The sequence below is a fragment of the Solea solea genome, chromosome 2 (assembly GCF_958295425.1).
Source record: "Solea solea chromosome 2, fSolSol10.1, whole genome shotgun sequence".
Lineage (NCBI taxonomy): Eukaryota > Metazoa > Chordata > Actinopteri > Pleuronectiformes > Soleidae > Solea > Solea solea.
The window spans coordinates 21,003,114-21,024,214 of record NC_081135.1 but is presented as its reverse complement, the minus strand read 5'-3'; the positions used below and the strand labels follow the sequence as shown (position 1 = coordinate 21,024,214).

The 21,101-nt window shown below is 39.3% G+C and overlaps 1 protein-coding gene across 1 annotated transcript in view; it reads left to right on the top strand.

Annotated features, from left to right (window-relative positions):
- slc49a4 (solute carrier family 49 member 4) overlaps positions 1-19,666 on the top strand; it is a 45,193-nt gene extending 25,527 nt beyond the window's left edge. The window contains exons 7-9 of the mRNA XM_058622189.1: positions 5,368-5,495; positions 9,012-9,194; positions 17,962-19,666. Of these exons, the coding sequence (XP_058478172.1) occupies positions 5,368-5,495; positions 9,012-9,194; positions 17,962-18,077 (427 nt within the window). The 3' untranslated portion in view covers positions 18,078-19,666. The remainder of the gene's footprint in view (positions 1-5,367; positions 5,496-9,011; positions 9,195-17,961) is intronic.
- The last annotated feature ends 1,435 nt before the right edge of the window (positions 19,667-21,101 follow it).

The window sequence follows — 21,101 nt, the reverse complement described above, 5'->3', positions numbered from 1 at the left end:
GAATTATCGGTGAAGATTTCCATAGACTCTGAGTCCATGGAGGAATTGATTATTCTCTCTTTGCTTCTACATTTGATAGTGAAATGAAATTAAGCTTTTACAAATGGCTGCATGTCATTTGCTCTATGTGCAGCTAAATGTGGTTGGTTTTAACTTCACTGATCATAACTGTCAAATCAGTATCATAAGTTAAGATGGTTTTTAAATGACTTCACTATTTAGTTTGATCCATTTTATGTGAACTTTGTAATCATGGTTTTGAATAGTACCATGAAAGTAAATATTGAGTATTTTATTTAGGAATTATGAAAATGAAGTATTAGTGGATATGATTGCGGTTCTTGTATGCAGCTTATTCCCTAGTCATACCATTATTCCGGCACTGTTGCTGTGAGCTATCAATCATATTACTTTTGAACGATTGCAAAGTCATCCGACAAAGTAAAGTTCAAGTTGGTTGTGTGGCCATACAGCTGCATTGATCTTAAAAATGTGCAACAAAAAGTCAAAGATGACAAAAGGTTGTCATCTTTTCTCAGCTACAAAGCTCCTGACTGTTGGGGTGAAAACACATACAGTAATAGTTTTCCCCTGTCATTTTTACCCAACTATCCTCAATCACCCAAGAAATATGATGCCGTCTTTTCAGATCAGTTGACTGCAGACACCCATAATTCATGTGGATGAAATGCCAAAGTATAAAGTTTTAGACTGAGTCAGCTTAGGTTGGTCACAGTCTCAGTGGAAGTTGTTCCATGTTGTGTTTGAAAAGTAGTCATATTTTTATGTTCATCATTACTATCTCAGAATTTAAGATACGATATTAACTGTACTCCTATACTGTGTTTTATATTATATTATACCTACTACATCTGTGCAGTAATCTAATGCAAAGGTAGATCATATTTGAGGTGTTATATTCTCTTGTGATTTGTGGCTGCTGCCACCAGATAATGTAAAACAGCCAGTCAGCCCTCTCATTTAGTCGTGTCAGTCACTTGGCTGATGTTTGGCTTCTTTTACCTCACGTCCTCTCTTTGGTTGTCCACTGGGAAATGAGCCCCTAGATATAATATGACAAGGATCCTCTGATGAAAGAGAATGTTGTAAAACAGCAGAAGTAGGGGGAAATAAAAAAAAAATGGCCTTCAATTTATTTTCCCTCTGCTATGTTCTTGAAACTTAATACAGCCTCTTTCCCTCTTCTTCTGCTGTAACATGGCATCATTAGATACACTCCCAGGAAAGCCTGTGGTAATGAACTGAGCAGAGAGCAATCGTTGTCCCTTGTCTCACCCACTAGCAGGGCTTCAGATGTTAATGTCAAAATGTGACTTATTACATGCCAGTAGCTGTCCCTCTCCCCAAGCTCTGTACCATGCCAAGTCTGAGCACAGTTTGCCACGGGAGGCATGAAATAAGACCAATTTTAAATTATCTTTGTGTTGCTGTTTCACAATTTAAGTGGCTTATACCGCTGCACACTAAATTACTGAGGAGATCATCAGATGCCCTTTGCCAAAATACCACTGGCTGCTTGCAAACATTTAGCTGCCTGTGTCTTGCTGATGGGTAGTTGAATTGTAGGGAGCTTCATGTTGTGGTGAAGGCTGCTCCAAGGTGTGGCACCTGTCATGGAAGCAGTCCACAAACAAATTTGGCAGCTTTTTAATTATGTGGCCCAGAGAGAAAATGTCTGGGTAACAGTGGTTTGCTGTACTTTTTTTTTTTGGGGGGGGGGGGGGGGATTAAGAACAGAAGAATAACTAACAGGAGTTTCTTGTTATCTTAATTTTACGCGCTTGGGGGGCTGCGGGGGTGCAGAAATCAGGACTGGGTTATTGTTTTGTCTGAGCCACACAATGCTCCAGGTTAATCAGACGAGATAGAGAAAACACAAATGAGGATCAGCTGCAGCCTGCAAACACGGGCGCATGGTGATTGCTTCCTGGTCATCATATTATACTGTCAACATCATTTTGGGTATTTACTTCACGTCCCTCACTTTAAGCAGACAGCACCCAATGATTATCATACTCATGATATTTCATCAGTCCTGCAGGCACTGCAGGAGCAGTAAATGGAATCTGATTCAACATTGCTTAAAAGATTCCATCTTTATGACCTATAAATCCTGTTAGGGGAGTGTAAAAGATGGGCTTTTAATTCTGACATTGCCTCATGAGATGAAATGACCCTCTTCACTCACTGAGTAGTATAACAGGTTTCTGAATTACATTAAATGATACCTGGATTAGTGAGGGACCACTTCTCAGTCAATTCATTGGTGTTTTCTCTTTCTGGATTGCAGTCCCAAAATATTTCACCACATACGTACCACATTTGTGGCAAGCCCTTCTGTTTCGACCAAGTATACATGCTGATGAAACATAGTTACAATTTACAAAAGGTTTATTTCCTTAATGCATGAACTACACTGCCTGTGTTAATTGATAATTAAGATACATTTCAAGTGCTACAGTGTGACTGTGTATAGAATTGACTTTGGATTACAGTTAAGTACAGTTATTACAGTTATCTTGTGGCATAAATGAAGATACTGTCAGGAAGCTGTAATAAGATACTGTATATCGGGCTTTACAGGTGCAATAGTATTGAGGGTTTGTTTGGTCCCTTAAAAATCCTGTAATTTTCACCTAAAACATACCCAAAATAAATTTAAAGCTGTTCTTAAACCATTTGGAGTATATGGATGGCTTTGGTGACACTCAGAATATGTCTAAGTGCTACTGGCACTGAGTAATAGGAGTTTGAATACAGTGAAAAAGAAGGATTTTATGTATGCCTAATTTGTTTAAAAAACATTTACCTTCAAAATGACTGTAGCTTGGCCGTGTGGACTGGAAAACACAATAAACCAACGCTTGAAGTCTTACCTAGTCCCTTTTCAGTATTACAGAAAATTTGTATTTTACACAGGGTTTTCTAAGGATAAGACCAGGCGTGTCAAAAGTGTGCCATTTGGATACGCTTGGTAACCATGGTTACAAACTTAGCTATTCTTGAATGCTTCAATGTACAGTCATGATCTTGGCCTCTAATTAGAAGTGACACTTGGGGCTGAAGCATGAACACATTTGTTTTTTAATAAACAAAGCTTTGTGCATACAATAAAAACAAAGTAAAAAAAAAATTGTATTATATATAAACACAACCACACAAAAAACAACACAGCACACTATTAACAAAATGTACATGTTTTATGTTACATGTTGTTGGCAACATGCCAATCATTAAAGCAGTCTCAACCTGGCACAAAGCACAGGGGAACATTACATGTGGCACAATTTACAGGAGTTTTTGAATGGCAGTGTCCATGTGCGCAGGTCTTTAATGACTGGCATGTTGTTCATGAGATGGTCCAGGTGCTACTGTGGTGGGAGACCACGCCAACTCCAAGGCCAAGGTCTCCCTGAATGCCTTCAGGAAAGGAATGTGACCTGTGCTTTTGGCAAGTTTCATGTGCAAGGTGAAGGCTTTCTTAATGGTGATGTCCATGAAGTGGGTTAAGTGGTCCTTGGTCTGAAAAAGTTTGAGAAACACTGACGTAGGGGTTTGAAGGTGGGGCTGTGGAGGTGTGATTTCTTGGACCCCGGTATCATTCCAGTGCTCTTCAGTGACTGCTGAAACCCCAGCTTGACTGCTGCTACAATTTCAGAACTAGAGCTTATTTGCGTTGAACTATAGCCACTGAATAACATATAGGCCACAGAATAACTAAGAAACGGATTAGCGACAACACACATGCTCAATAAAATTTTTGTTTTGTTTTTCAATTTCTTTTCACAAAGAAATTGAAAAAAACCGCAACTAACTATCTATAACCGCAACTATTACGCACTCTGAGCGAGCCGTTGTCTCAGTGAGAAATGTCTTTACGCACAGGCAGAATAAAAGTCGACAGGGCTGTTGAAAAAAAGACATACAGTATTTTACAATATTAAGACAATAATTATTTATAGGATGGTATTTAGCTCTTAGTCAGTGGTTTTCAAAACCCAATTTCTGCTCAGTTATATTCATTTCACTTCAAACTGTGTAGTACATGACTTAGCAATCACAGACCCAGCTCTTTATCAAGTGGACTCAGAGACCATCAGAGGTTGAGTATGCGGAATAAGCTACTTACGGTGTTTCTGCCTAGAGGACCGATTGGATCTGATACAGTAGAGTAGCCTGTGATCCTCTATGCAAAGAGATGAGGTTTTGGCTGGGTGTAGGCTAAGGATTTTATCGCTCTCTGGCAACAGGGGAGATTGATGGGTTGTGGACATGAGCCAGTCGGTGGCAGATGTGTGATGCAGATTTGAGGAGTGTAGTTGTGAGCAAAAAAGAAACGAGGCACCCCTGTGTCGAGTCAAGTGCTAGACACTCAAGCTAGTCTTTTCAACGCAAGTTGCTCATTCTCGAAAAAAAATTCATCATGTTATACCCATCAACCTGCTCTAAATGCTCTCCTATTGATTTAAAGTCCAAAGGAAGGGTGTTCTGTAAATGTGCTTTGAACATGGGCGTCATATATCAAAGCTGTGAAAGACAGCTCATGAAAACCCAGAAGTTATTAATGTCATCTAAAATTGCCACCCCAGAACCCTGTGAGTGGAGATGTTCTCATTATCGGCCCAAAGGGTGATTTTCCTCATCCCCTGGCACTCAGCGGATTGACAGATCTACACAACCTAGCTGAACTAATCAGCCATTTCCAACACTTCGTTTTATTCCTGCATTAAGTTCATTTTGAGGTTCACCTCTCCTCTTTCAAACATCTTGTCTGTGAACAACCAAACAAAAGTAATTAGTGTTTGTCTTTGCTACAGGCTTCTGTAGACCCAGAGGAGCAAAAAGGAGTTAATGAACTTTGAGGGGTTAGAAAAGGCTACAAAGAGAAACCGCAAAGCCCTCAAGAGTCTGAGAATGTCCAAATTGCTTGTCTTCTATGCTATAACACATTGCACATCTCAAGTCTGTCTGTTTAACTGGTGAGACAAATTGAATCAACTCTTGGAAATAGAATCGGCTTGTGTAATGACAAGTACAATCGACACACTCAGAAACAAGTGGGAGAAGGAAATGATCTCGCCTTTCTCTGAAACAATACATGTCTCCTGTAATAGATGGTGACACAAGTCACAGAAGCAGCAGACACTGAGAAATTACATAGCTGCTCATTGTTTTTGAAGCATGCTTCTTATTTCTGAGGCAGCAGACTTCAGTCTCTTTGGTAATCTTGTCTGCTTTTTGTCTGTTGTCTGAGATCACTATCTTGAATATATTGTACTGTGTGCTTATTTAATGTTAGTGTCCTTCTTTGCCCCCTCCCACCATCTTTGTCCCGACCAACCCTAGGTTTGCTGACTCTATTCGGGGGATGTTGAAGCTGATTCTGGTGCTGATGCTTGCTGGAGCCTCACTGTCTTCTACCTGGTTCACACTCACCTGTTTGAACAGATACACTCATCTCCCTTCTACTGCAGGTGAGTCCAAAACAGGATCTCTGTCAAGGTGCCACTGCACACAGATGGCTTTCATAGAACCCAGAGAGCCAAGGTAAATTGAGTGGGCACTTTACTGCTCTTATATATTATATATATATATATATATATATATATATATTTGCCAAAAGCAGAACAGACAAATCTGGATTATTATGTGGATTTGCAGTGAGCCACACACATTTTGCAGCTCAACAAAGATATAATTCATTGTTGATCAAAATACAGTACGATGATTTCTCAATGGTCTCAATGGACCTCTGCAGACAAAGACACCCAGTCAACACCACAGGTTCTAAGATAAGTTAAATAAATATATCAATGTATTACTGATCCAGTAGATAATGGCCCAGGAGGACACTCACTCACACTGCATGTAAAACTCAAGTGTTGACTTGGTCAGTATCTAGTGGTGCTTCAGTGGGCTTTAGTGGTTATTTTTCATAGGAAAAAAAAAACAAAAAAACAGTCCATTAGTAATTATCAGTGATAAACCTACACTATTTGAGACATTTGTGGACTTATCTGCCTCCCCCCAAGCCAAACCAATAAGCATACCAGTGCTTTGTTCAAAGCCACTGATTCTAGCTATCATCATCCATCATCATTCTCCAAGCACTGGCAGTGCTCTTATCAGAGACATTGGCATTCTGCAGCAGTCTGGCATATCATGCAAGTGGGAGCACATTATACTGCAACTAAACCTGCCAAAATCACTCATTATACCAGTGTGGGATGGGAAGTGGCACACACATGCACAGATCAACTTAATCGGCACTTTGTGTGAACACCTGACAACAAAAATGCTAATATTTTGCATGAAAGTTGTCAACAGGGATTGTTAGACTTTGTTGTGTGTTTTATTTTTGCTGTGGTCCTCCCCATACTCTCCAAAGTAAACACAAAAGACTGACAGAATTAAACATGAAAGGCTTGAATATTAGAAGCTAAACAGACACCAATCTTACCAGATTCGCTATTTTATGGATACGACATAAATCTGTATCATAGATTTAGCTTGTACTTTTCATGAAGCACAATCACTTTCAGGTAGCTGGTGCATTGTTTTCAGTAATGAAGTTAAGCCAAGTTATTCTTGCCTTGCTCCCATAGCCAGTGTTATTGGGGAGTATTTTTTGCCCTTCTTACCTGACAGTCGAAAGATGTCACAAAACTACCAGATCTGCAGATATGTACCCTGTACCTTTAGAGCAGTTGTATAGATTCTCTCAGACTATTAACAGTTTATTTTCTTTCTTGTTCTCCATCTTCTGGCATGACACTATGGGGCATTATTCATGTGAGGGAAAGCTGTGGCTTAGGTGGTAGACTAATTTGGCTGTGTTTCTCTTTCGGCAGTTCAATCTCTGGGTCCCTCAAACCCAGTTTATGTCAGCTGAGACACCCAGCATAAAAAAAACACAAATCCACATCAAATATACAGATGGTGATTTGCTCTAGAATGTCCTCATGGGGTCAACTAAAAGACAACATTACTTGAGAGATGACTGGTCCCTTTATGGCTGCTAAACATAGCACACTTAAGTAACCTTCAGAAAATGTAGAACTGAAGTTACTGAAAGAACAAATCAAGAAATTTGAGTAAGTATAAGAGTAAGAGTAAGTCACCTTGAGTTTTAGGAAACATTGATGTGTCTTTTGATTTTTTCTAATATTTTAGGGATTAATTAAAAAACTTATTTATAGATTAAAAATGAATGAAAAGTATTATAGAATTTTTAAATGTCAAAACCTTAATTTTAATGTGGCATTCAACGCCAAAAAAGGAAGTAATGCAACACTATGAATGCCAGCTGTTGTAAAACACTGACCACAGAGAATAACCCAGTGAGTTTAAATCCCATGAGTCAGTGATTGCCTACACCCCTCTGGGAACTGGCAGAAGATAGTCCAGTTCTATAACATCAGGGAAAGAGTAGTGTGGTGCTCCAAAATGTTTAATATCAGTTTATCATTAAGCTTGAATCAAGACAAGCTGGGGAGAAGGCTGCCTTTGAAGGCTGCCTGAATGCCACTTGGGTTCCTCGTCACAGACAGGCAGGCAGGCAGGCGGGTACATGGGGGCCCTCAGAGGCACTGTGATTAAAGGAATGTGCAGGCTAATGGGGAACTCATTTGGGCCAATCTGCTGTGATAAGGGAGATGGAGGGTGCTGTGATGCTCCAGAGATGAGGCAAAATCTCTACGCACATCCACTCTAATACATGTTCATACATTTTGCTTTTGGTCCCGGCTAAAGGACTGCAGCTAGACCCTAAAGTGGTTTAACAGACCCGATTGCTCTGCAAACATGGACACAAACACATGCAAAGACAGTAAAATGCTGTATGTTGTTGTTGTTGCAATAAGCAGACAGTATTTGATGGAAAACTTTAAGATGAACAAATTAAACCAACAACATGCCAGAAGCAAATACAGAACAGATTGTTTTCTGTGTGAACAGCTGCAGATTTGGGCAAAATAAAATTAAAAAAAATGATTCAACACACACAAGAATCCATGAAATGATTTGGGCTGTAACTGAATTCCAAAAAAAGGAACTAAAAACAGTAATAAATGCAAAAAGAAGTTTAAATTCACACAGAATCACCATCAGAGAAATATCAATACTTTCTCATGTCATGCCAGATCTGAGGAAAATGTCCTCGAATTAGTGATCTGAATAGTAGCAAAATTGGTCATGTTAAGGTTAATGTTTAAACAAACATTTTGTTCATCTTAAAGGTATTGTTTGCATGAATTGGCTTAATTGTAGAGACAATCTAATACAGTGATTTGATACAGTGTAGAAAGCCTTCAAGGGGAAATTGAATATATGTGTGGTTTTCAGAAACTTTTGCTTTTTTCAGGAAATTTTCAAATCCTTTTTTGTATATTTTGTATTTCCCATCTCTATAAAGCAGTATTGGGTACATTGATGGGTGGTAGATAAGTCTAAATTATTGTTATTGTTTATTAAAAAAGTTATTTAAGTTAAGTCCATCCAGCCTATTTTCTAGCACACATACTGTATGCATATATTCTCTTTTGAATTGAGCATCATCCTATTGCCTTAAAATCCTTTCAGAATAACAAATGAAGTTAAACAGGAAAAACAAACTTTTTGTGTAGACCCAAAGTCTAGGTGAAAGCAGTGGCAAAGGTGGGGTTTATATGACATGTTTTTGTTGCAAACTGGGAATTTCCAATGAAACACCCCCAGTATGTTAGTTTCATTTCTAAAAAAATAGCCACCTCAAGGGTTGGCATTGTAAATGAAATGCTTCTGGATGAGAGTTCATCATAAATCTCACTTCTGTTGAGAGCAAATGGAGTAAGAAGCTTCAGGAGGTGGCATAAATCACCACTGTTGTTCTTGGCTCATATGCCATCTTTTTTAAACAGCTGCTCAGATGGGATTTGATGCTCAATTACATCAAAGTTCCCAGTTAAACTGTAACTTATTGGTGTTTGACAGTTTCCTTTGCTCTTACACAGCCATCCTGTACACTTCCTGCATCCTGGTGGGCATTTTTATTAACAGCAGTGTGCCAATATTCTTCGAGCTCTTCATAGAAACAGTCTACCCAGTCCCTGAAGGCATCACCTGTGGCGTAGTCACATTCCTGGGGAACCTGGTCACTGGCCTGCTCCTCTTCTTTCTCACTTTTTACTCTTCAGGTAAGTCTGCTTGTGTACAAATGTGGAAGCAATATATAATGTATAACATTGCTGTGTTCATATTTTCAAAATACAAATGTGATGCCTCTTTGATGTCATGGGGTTTGGGTAATACCACTTAAATATTTCTTTTTTATTTCTTTGTCAGTGACAAAAAAAAACAATCCCCATTCACATGCTTTCTTTCTCATTTCAAAAACCACACGGCTCTATTGTAAATCCATTTGAAGTCCTGCAGATTCTGTCGATGCAAGGCGGACAGCAGGAAAATTAGGTTCCAATGCAACTGACACATTCAGCAGAATGAAAAGCTTCCAACCATAATTTAGCCTTTGATTTGTCGTCGAGTTGGCTGTCTGGCAAAGTTGATATAATAATTAAGCACCACGGCAGAGAGGGCAGCGTGTCATCTGCTTCTCTTCTGCTTCCATGGGTTTCACAGGGAGAACGTGAAAGTGGGCTCAGTCATCCATTTGAGTGTCATTGTGTATGTGTTGGTGTGCAGTCAGGACCATGTCATGTTCTGTGAAACCCGCTTCACTGTGATCTTTGCTGATCTGTCTTCAATTTCATCCTGTCATGAAAGTTTGGCCACATCACAGCACCAATCAGCTGGAAAGACTGATCCATCACACACACACACACACACACACACACACACATATACACACTCACACACAGGTTCATGCAGCCATAAACTGAACACGTTTCTCAGAAATGAGGTTCTGCCTCATTAGGACTGGATTTTGGCCTCCATTGAGGACTACTGGGTCTGACAAGGTCAGTGTTTTTTTTGGCAGAATAGGTCTTAAGAGGTAACAAATACAAGCACACACACACACACACACACACTTGTTCTATCCTGTTTGTTTGAGTGAATAAGAAATATTTTCAGACTTGCTTAAATATTCATGAGCTTCATCCTCCTTCTCAGCTGCCAAATCTTTGCAAATGTCATGAGGCTACTGTCAGCTGCTGCCTAACAACTGTATCTTGATCCTGCCTTTTGGGTTGTCTGTTACCAGTGAAAGTGGATACGATGCTTGTTTGACCTGACCAGCTGGGGGTCCCAGTAACATAACAAGTTTAACAGCCATTGCACAAAAACAGCCTGTCTTGTCAAGATCAGTGAGTTTCTAACAAGGCTGCAAATAATCATAGATCGGATTGTAAACGTATACTGATTAATATGTCTGTGAAGGTCATAATCATCTGATGTAGTTAAAGGTAGGGTTGGCGATCTTTGAAAAACAGTTTGAGCAGGCTTCATAGGCGCATGGGGGGAGGGGGGCAGTTTGATTGATGCACCATGATCCAATTAATCCATTATGGCCGTTCAATGTAATTGGATGGTGTTTTTACAGGCCTGGTGCTTGCAAAAGAGCACAAATATTTACAGAAACATATTAACGGTTCATTTGTAGTTGTGCACGGCAATTAAAAGCCTGTTTTCAATTAATTGCTGTGTTTCAACTCGACTCATCAGTAGTGTCTGAAGTAAGGATGCTCCAGTCCAGTACTGACGTTGGATTTTGGTCTGATCCTGCTTCAGATAGAAGCAATAGTACTTTGAATAAACTGTATAACATTTGTTAATGTCATATGTGAGCAGTGTACCTGTAAACCTGTGCAATTTGCTAAAAGTAGAAATAATGTACAAAGGAAAGAAAAGGTTAGGCAGTTTATTGGCATTTCATGGTTGCCACATGTTCTGCAGCTAAGAAGGATTCCAGTCTGTCTGTGGGCCACTGTAAGGCATTTTGGCAATCAAACACTGAGATCTGGTGGGTACTCTACTTAAAACCCAAGTATTGCTATGAATTGCAGGACCTAAATAAGTTAAATCTGTGAATTAAGTCCAAAAGGTTGACAATAACACAGGAGGGATGTTGAGTATTAAAAAAACCAGTGACGTAAGGTACAACACAAATAAAATGATATGTGTATATATATATATATATATACAGTATGTATATGTATATATATGTATATATATATACAGTATACAATATATGTGTGTATATACACACACAAAATCAAAAGAGTAGCTCATAAAAAATACATGACATCTCCTCTGCTCGATGCTTTTCTCTGGGATGTTGAATGATAGCCTGCCTGGTGTGGTTGAAGGTGTCTGTATGCATTTTAATGTGTTGAATGTTCTGTGTGTGGCAGTGTAGTCTGTAGTTTGTGAGCTTAGATTCCCATGTGTGTGTGTATTTATTTTTTTTTTTTACCAATTCAAATTAACAATGACGACCTGGGCAAGAGGCACTTTTACTTGTTGCCCCTTTAGGACCTTTTCTGGCATAAACATATTGTCCATGAGGACAGTACTCTCTCCATGGGGACCAAAGCCTTAAAGGTTTAGGGTTTAGGGTAACATTTCAATTGTGTTTAGGATATGGTTATGGTCAGGCATTAACCCGGTTATGGTTAAGGTTAGGGATAACCTAGTGTCCTAAGAACAGTAGCTGTGTGTGTGTGTGTGTGTGTGTGTGTCTGTCTGTCTGTCTGTCTGTCTGTCTGTCTGTCTGTCTGTCTGTGTGCATGCGTGTGCGGTGAGCTGAAGGAAGTCTGATGTGCTGACATGGACCCTGACAAGTTCCTTGTGACAGCTTGAGAAACGATCAAGCTGTGATGAGGGAGGCTTTTGTAGCTCCTTTCTTCACTTTCCTCCCTGAAGACGTCTAATTTACAAAATGAGTGTATATGCGGGCAGACCAATTGAAAAGGACTAGGTCTAGGACCTGCAATTGCCATTAAGATTTTACATTTCTTTTCCTGATGTGTCACATTTGATGTCACACAGGCTTCTCTTCACACTCACACAGTGTTGACGGAACAATATTTGAGCACAGCTTTCAGAGATGGATGGCATTTTTGGCTGAGATGGCAAAGTGTTTCAGAACTAAAACCTTTATTGCCTCAATGTCTCAAGTCATGATTGGCATGATGAGCATTGCACCAGAAAATGTTTGTCCACTGTTCACCCAGGTTTCATGTTTCAGTGCAAGTACTTCAGAGTTGTTTGATTTCATCTATATGGTCCCCACATGTTTATCAATGTATAGCAATTATTCAAGGTATTTGTGTGAAACCTTTAAGTTAGTCGGCATCACCCTTTAAGAAGAATATGTAAGAATGCCAAAAATATATTGCCGTCTTATTAGAAAGGAGAAGAAGTACGTTTCCTGTCCTGTTTGGAAATTAGCTGTATTCTGTTCTCTTGATAGATCGCTCTTATGGAGATTAATTAAATTATTTTGTAAAAGTCCCCTTGGAAGTATTCTAATGGGCCATTTCATTACTGTCATTTCCTCTCCGTTGTCCTGTAGTGGATGCGGGAGATAATATGCGGCACTCAAAACTGATAATTCTCCTTCAGGCTTTGTCTTTTCAAAACCCTTTCAACTTGTGTTATTGAAAATTGACAACTTCCACCTTGAAAGTTTTTCATTGTTCCAGTTTACAGTTCATTTTTAAGGGTTTTCTTTTGACATTACCTTGTTATACATTCAAAATGATGGCCTCTTTTCCCTGCAAGGAAAGAAGCGTTCATGAATTTAGATTCTTGTCCACTTTAATATCCATGAGAGCCTGGTCTTGCTTCAGTGAGCCCTAACTGGCCTCTTGACACGGTTTTCGTGTTTTAAAAATCTTCCCTCAGGTGACTCAGGAACAAGAATGGCACCAGTGGGTCATATATCTGTGCTTGTTGCTCTTTTTCAATTTCATCTGCGGTGTGTTTGTGTCATTTAACCCGGAGCATTGGGTGCAATACAAAGAAGCAAATAGGTAATGTGGAGCAGAAACACCTCAGAGCTGCTGCAGTGGAAGGAGGAAGATGAGAGATGAAGGGGCGGTGAGTTTCCACTCGGCTTTGAGTTGTTAAAGTTCTCTGCAGAAGCAGAAATTATTCACCTCAGAAAAATAATTGCTACAGTTCTTACGTCCCAGGAACTTTTCCCCCCTTTTCATTCTCAGCTACTGAAAACCCCTTTGCATACTAACTTAGTTTTTGCCCCTTAGATTTCACTTTTTTTTTTAAATAGAGTTCAGTCACTGTTTAGAAAATAAAAGCCATTTTCTCAGTTTTGAATCATTGAAGAATGTTCAAGCACTTTCTAGTTCCATTATGAAAACGTAAACCATCTGGTCTTCACACAGAGCTTGTCAATGTATCTTCACGTGAGATCCCAGTCGTCTTTAACAAAGGCTGCAGTCATACAGAACTAGAGCCATAATTCACCTGTTGACCCCTCTCTGTCTTTATCCGTAGCACAGTCATGCTGTCGGTGACATGCTGTAATAAGCTGTGAATAAGGTGTTCACACAGATCCACACTAAACATGATCATACCGTACAGGTCATGGCACCAGTCACCGGCTGAAGTGTCAGTTGTGGCTGATGTGCTTCAGGTAAATCTTATCATAGCAGGGGGTGTTCAACGTTTTACTGTCACACTGGCTTTACAAGTACAAATGTGTGAAAATGTTGTGTTGGTCAGCTCTGTATGAATAGAAAAAGAAAAAAATGGTGTATAACGAATATTAAGAATATAAATAAAGTGGAAAATATTCGAAATGTAGTAATACATATAGACCTTATTTACCCAGTTACACATGTAGAGCATGATTTGTATTGTCGTAAGAGGAAAGGCACTGCAGGATTCAAGGTGTCAAGCAGCTGACTGTCAATTCCCCCCTCCAAATAGAAGGTAGCCAAAGTTAAACGACTTCAATTTAATTAGATGAATTCATCCTGGGTTCCCTTCAGCAATTTTCCATGTTGTGTGGATGTTCCTTGTCTTTAAGATGACAAAAAAAAACTGACAACACTGAATTGCTAATTAAAGTTTCACATAGAGGAAAAAAAACTGTGTTCTATGAATACCTAGATCGTCAGACAAAAACTTTTTCATTTCAATGTTGATGGCTCACAACACTTGCAGCCACATGTTATTTAAGATAGCTTCTCATTTTCGAAAAATATTTGTCTGTTAAAGGTCTAGTACAAGAATTCTCCTTGCTAAGTTTGAAAGTTTTACCCTCAGCTCAGATCTCTAATTCTATAATTATTCTATTGACTGCACTGTATGAAGTCTCCTCTTGTGAAACTGACAGAGCTGATAATTAATTCTCATGATTTTTGACCTGAGGTTGGTTGCCATAGCACCACTGTAAGGAAACTGGTGCAAAAGTTGGTTTTCCATGGAGGAAAAAAAGCAAAACAAAATGTAGAGAATATAATGCATATGTACAATTGGGACCATTATTTCACATGGTCAGCCAAGAAAAGATAAATGATGTGGTAATGACATTAGTTGTAGATTCTTGAATATATTTCACACCCTCATTCAAGAGAGAAAGTACTAACTGGTGACTGAGTGACACAGGTATTTAATGTGCACTGTTCTTTTTGTGTTATCATGTTAATTGTTACTAATTATTAAAATATTTTAACTGTGATGGACATAGATCCCATTTCCATTTGTTTTCATGCGGAAATGAATGGTTCATGGTGATATGTGACATGCCAAGCATGACTGAGACACAACAAGCAGGTAAACATGGGTGATCTTATATCACAAAACTTATATATTCATTTAAATAAGCCCATAATGCTATAATAATCAGTTAAAACTGAATCACCGAATGCATTAAAAAAAAGTGACAACAAGAAATGAAAATTAAAAATGTATATGCCAGCTGTGAGAAGATAGTCATAATTACCTAATCTAAGTATTTTATTAAATTCATGTCAATTCAGTGACCTTTTATGCCCTACCTGGAGTTAAGAACTGAGTCTGTAATAGAGCTTGGATATAGCTGGCCTTTAAACCGTAGTTATTTCAATCTGATTATCAACTTTAAAGCAAACCAGTGATCTGAGGAGCTTTTAGAAAAAGAACAAAGTGACTTTATGCTTTTCATCTCTTTTATCTTATTTGCTCTGATCTTTTTCCTTTATCCGAGTTCCTCCGCCTCAGTTCCCCTCCTGTCTGTTTACCATTCTGCCAAACCTTTTACCATATTGCCTCCAAACTTTTGCACATGTGTCCTTAGAGTTCAGAGCGGTGCGATTTAGCTGCTTTTCCATGTATATTTATATATATATATATATATATATATACATATGTGTGTGTATACATATATTTTACCACTTCAGACATTGCCTGATTGAATTGCCGAGCACCACATTTGCATTCTTTTAAGACTGAAGGGCCATTTATACACAAACACTGTGTGTCTCCAACTTTGAATTGACAAGTCTTTGTCTGGGTGTTTGGGTGAAAAAAAATTAGACAAAGTTAGACAGAGAAGACTTAAGGTCAGATAAACACAACTCCATTAACCCTTCTCCACACTGGGTCTCCTCCTGTCCAGCTTACACACTCCTGATTAATGAGGCTCCTTCAGGAGTCTCGACACCACACTGCAAACACCCTCACCCAATCCCTCACCTTCTGCCACTTTAAAGCGCCTTCTTCACCTATCTTTTTGTCTCAATTTATCCTTTGCTTTCATCTCCACACCTATTACCCCACATTCTTTCTCCTCATTGAAGAGGTGATACATCGAGCACACAGAGGTTTGTACCTTACAGCCAAAACTCATAAATTACCACCAAGAGGCTGCATCAGTGTCTTGGTACATTGATCTTGTGCTCTCTTTAGGTCAGGGAAGTTGATTGGCAATAGTATATAAAGCCATGAATTCGTACTGGAGCCACTGTGAGATGAAGCACTTTGTGCTGCCAGGGCCGCGGGGCTCTGCTGCATATACGACCTGATTTTTCTATATTTAGTCGAGCTCGTTATCAGGACCTGAGCTGCTGACTGCTGCCACCACATCCTCTATCCTGGCTGAGAAGTTGGCCTTCGCCAAGCAGCGTACACTCATGCTTAACATCTCTGTCAGAACAAAACGCCTACACGTTGTTTACATGGAGTTTGTTTCTTACCAACGAAATGAGTGTTTAAGTACAGAGGCTGACACGTCATGTACAGATTATTCTCTGATTTGTGAATTTGGGCTATACAAATAACATTGATTTGAAAATGGTTTGACTTCACAGTGAGAATAACTAAACAAAATTTGAAGACTATGTCTCAATCCCATTTCACCCCTTGATCCTACTACTTATCCCTACACCTCTATTTTTAGTTGTACATATTTAGTAGTAATTGTACATACCATTTTCTTATATTTAACGTATACCCAGACGTTGAAGACATTTTCTTGTATGTCTCTATCTCAATCTCAGTCAGATTTTGGACGGCCCTGTATATATGGCTAGGGACGGAGTGGTACAAATAAATCGGCCCCGGTCACGTGTCAGTGCGCTTTTCGCAACTCAGCCATGACGGACAGATACATGCATTCATCTCCTTATTATTATGATATCTGACTCCAGATGTGATCTGTGTACATTGCCGTTTAAAAAATCATAATTGTGACAAAGAAAATAAAACAGTGCATGTGTATGTAACTTTTACCATTTAAAAAAAAAAGGTCTGAAGGGACCATTGGCCCCTGAGAATCTTCACATTATTAAATCTGGCCACCCCTGCTGTAGTCCACGTGAGTGATATAACAGCTGATGACAGCATGTTTTTATGTTTGTTTTGACTTTTTACCAGTGGCATGTTGAATCTCCAGGTTAGAACCCAGATTGATTTCAACCACCACCCATTGTAACTCGGTTTCAAGGGGTTAAGAGGCAGGGGTCAAAACAAAGAAATGGGATTGGGCCAAAGTTATTTATGTGGGTATTGTCCACTGACATGGTGCTTGTGTCAGGTATGATTACATGTTTGTTCAGGCACACAGAGGTAAAAATGTAAGTGCAGGCATCATCACAGAGCTCTGAAAAGAAGATGGCAGTGGTTCAGTGCAGTCGCGAGCTTTCCCGTCTGTCCTCCCAGATTCAGCATTATCGCAGATCAACCTGAGCACCTCTGCTGTGGTTAATGGGGCTTGAGAAGAGCTGAGAAAAACAGAGCACCTCATTTTACACCATGTTTAGGTTCAGGTGTAGGTCACTGATAATGGGGAACAGTATCACTGTTATTGAATTATTCAAAATAAGGAGGCTGTTCTCACTTCCTGCATGGTGTCAGGAATCCCTTTTGATTTATCATCAGTCCCATAAGATTCTCCTAAATTATTCAATGATGCCTTTTCCAATAAATCTCATAAGGTTTTGTGAGCTTATGAAGATGTGCCATATTTCATCTTAATTTGGAAATGTTGTGTTCTGTTGCTTAGTGCAAACACAAGGGTTGACGTCAGTTGTCATTTTCTCTTCAGACTCTGAGCCATTAAGTGAAAAGCTTAAAATTTTGTGATTCCTCCAGTTTCGTTTTTACCTGCTGAATAATGCATTTTCCATTTGCACTGCAGGACTGTTAGGTACATGTGCATTATTTTACAGTTTTTGGGTTTCACTCAATATTCACCTCTGTGCTACTGTGACTTCAAGGCCAGAAGTAATTGGACAAACCCTGCAAGTGATTGTTGCCATTTCAAAAGCCGCAGGCAAAAAATGTGTTGTTAGAACACGAAATCCAATTAACGGAATCCATTTATTTGCACCTGATTTTGGAATCTGGACGCAGAGGTGCCTTTGAGCAGGGCACTGAATCATCATACATGACAACATAATCTATCACCGTTGTGGATAAGAGTTGAAGAAAAGTTATTTTACTAACTCAAAGCATGTCTCTTTTCCACTCCCCCCCTCTCTCTCTCTCCCCATCCAGATTTGTCATGGCTCAACTGGTGTCTAACAGGCTCCTGCCTCTTCAGCCTCGTCCTCATCCTCTTCTTCAGGGAGTCTTACGACCGCCTCTACTTGGACGTCTTTGTCTCCGTGTGACACTGCAGGGGACAAAAAAGCAAACAAAAGGACCTAATAATAAGGGACTGAATAATAATAATAATAATAACAATTGCACAAAGGAGAAAGGGGAGACAAAGGGAAAAGTGGAAAGGCCACTCCTTTTTTTAAAGATGTAACATTTTAGGGTGTAATTGTGCATTTGTTGGTATCCATGGCGACGGATCACTGTACGGCTCCTGAGAAGAGCTGTGAAACGATTCTACATCAGTCACCATTTATATATGGCTGACTCAACGCCATATGCCTGTCCAACACGTTATTTTATATGTAAGTCTGTTAATATGTAAACACAGATTTGTGAACAGTGTTTTTTTTAACAAGGTGTAGCATGTTAAGATTGTTGTTGTCATTCACAAAGGATGCCAGTTTACAGTTGCTCGCCCCCATGTGGCTGCTCCATTCACCTTCCTTGATTATCTCTACAAAGCTGGATGTCCTTGACTCCAGATCAGCATCAGGTGTAGTCACCGGAGCAGGAATTGAAGGATGGCAAAGTCTCATCAGCCAATCAGCAGGTCTGGCTGTGCTGCACGGAGAGAAACTAATGGACCTCCTGGTGTTTACATGCTGCTCTGAACTTCAGGCTGTGACTGAACCCACTTCCTGTTACTGACAGACAGGAACTTTAAGACAGATATTATGCAAAATGCTCTCCATAGGTTGATGATTGGATAACGGCTACAGATGTTGTATGGGATTGGATTCACCCGTGCCCCCCCCATCCACCCACACCCACCCACCACTGAACTTGGAGAAGCTGAATCATCTGAACTATTACACTGTCACATTTCAGACATTTTTCAGCTTATCTGTGGATAATTGTGACAATTTTCTGTAAGTTTTGTTTTGTAATTTAAATTAATAATGTTAATTTGTTTTTTTAAGCTTACAATAATTAGTTTTCCTCAACAGCCTGTTTGTATTTATTGTAAATGTCAACACTAACCCTTTTAACACGGTTTTATTAAAAATTGCTGTTTTGTCCATTGACGACCACAGATGAGGCACACTGAGGGATACAATTGTAATAATACAGATATGAGGATTGCTCCGTATTGTAACTGTTGAGTTGCTTTTCCTCCAAAGCACCAGCAGGTGTCTCTGCGCCTACTGACAGTCTACTGATAAAACACCGAAGCTCCAAAATCGAGAGGGCTTTACAAATGAAACACATCTGTCACTCAAAGACAAGGTTTTTCTTCTCTAACTTAACTTCCTTCTGAAGTGTTTTTATGTGATATCCTGTGGGTTTTGAGGAAGTTCTGTACTGTGTTTCCTGGTGCTTTTTTCCTTTTTCTCCTTGTACAGAAAAGGTTGTCTTTTTACCTTTCAACGTGTTGCCTTAATTGCCCTGTGTGGTGCATTCAGTCTCCCTCTCATTCACACTGTGACTACTTCATATGTACCTAGAGTTAAAAGGTCATGTTCTTCTGTTCTGCAGCTTACACCCTGCAGTTTCCTGGGCTTTGGGTTATTAATGTCCTTGTTCTGTGAAAATGAAAAAGAACAAGTGGGACTGTTGACTATTTCCAGCACCTTATTAAAACCAGAACTTTTTAAGAATACCATGGCTGTTGTTCTGCTGTCGTTGATGGCCTAATGAAGGTTATTTAAGATTAGCCTTATTTAGTGTCTGTCTTTCGTTAAAGGTCCCTTGTATCCCTGTAAAGATTTTTATGTGACCTTTAATTATGTGACAATAACTTGTTACCTTTTGCATCTTACATTGTCAGTATAGATATGCATATCGCAAACACTCAGAAATGCACCTCCATGTTTTTAATTTCACAACCCAAGATAACAAGATAGAAAAGTTTTTATTTTTTTGTAGTGCGCCTCAGAACATCACCGTTCTTTTAGCTGTGGAACATTTTGGTCTGTTATGGCCACAATCTGACTGTTTATCAGTACTTTGCTCAATATGAGTTCCTAGCAAATGTTATCATCTTAAATCAATAGCAGACATCTATTGGGGTTTTTTTCTGCTGCTAACAAACAAATTCCTTCTTCAGAACCATTTGCTGATCAGAGCTCAATCAATAAACTTGCCTGACATGCAGGTCCATAATGTATTACTAACATTTATGGATGTGGCCGATCAAAGGACCCCTCTGATCTCTGTGAAAGATAATTACATGAATATAATAACTAAATGTATAAATAAATCAGTTTAATAGGCTAAAACCAAAGTAGACCTGAGGTACTGACTTACAGTATATTCCCAGTATGGGTGGGGTTTGCAGACTCACTTCAAATAACTCTGACATCATCTGCGCCATTTTCTGTGACCTTAGAGCCACAAATGACATTAAACAACTGAGTAGATCCAACGATGGTAACAGCAGTAAACGGTGTCAAATAGGTGCAGTTCCTATTTCAACCAATTATTTTAGAACCTCTATTGCTCCCTGTGGACCTCTGAGAGACGACCACAACGCTGTGGCCCCTCATTTGACTCAGTTCGTCTCCCCAGTCACACACAAGCAGCACAGAGTGATGGAAACAGAGCCATCGCAAGTGTTTTTCTCCAGTATTTAGTTCAGTTATGTGCTGTTAATTTGTCTTTTACCATTGCATTACGTGTCCCGACAGTCTCGAGGAGACTTAGAGCTGTGAGATGCAGCGACACAGGTAGATTCAAACACGAAGGCATGTCATCAGGCATCTGTTCACGGAGTGCTTACCAGCTGTCGGTAAAGCATGCATTTTTCAATATTGGACAATCATGTTCTTTATTTGTGACGTCCAACTGAAAGTTAGAAGTAGAATCCACTTGTGTGTGCGTCTTGGTGTTCTTGCTCAGTCGGGACATAAAATGTATCATCAGTAAGAAACACAGCTGATTTACTCAACATGATGTGAACTCATTTCTTGATGGTTTGAATGCATCACATCATATCATGTGTTCATATTCAAAAGTTACAAACTACAGATTGAACCATTCATTTCACCTCATTTGTAGTTGAAGTACGACTTCAATAAAAAACATGTTTTAAACAA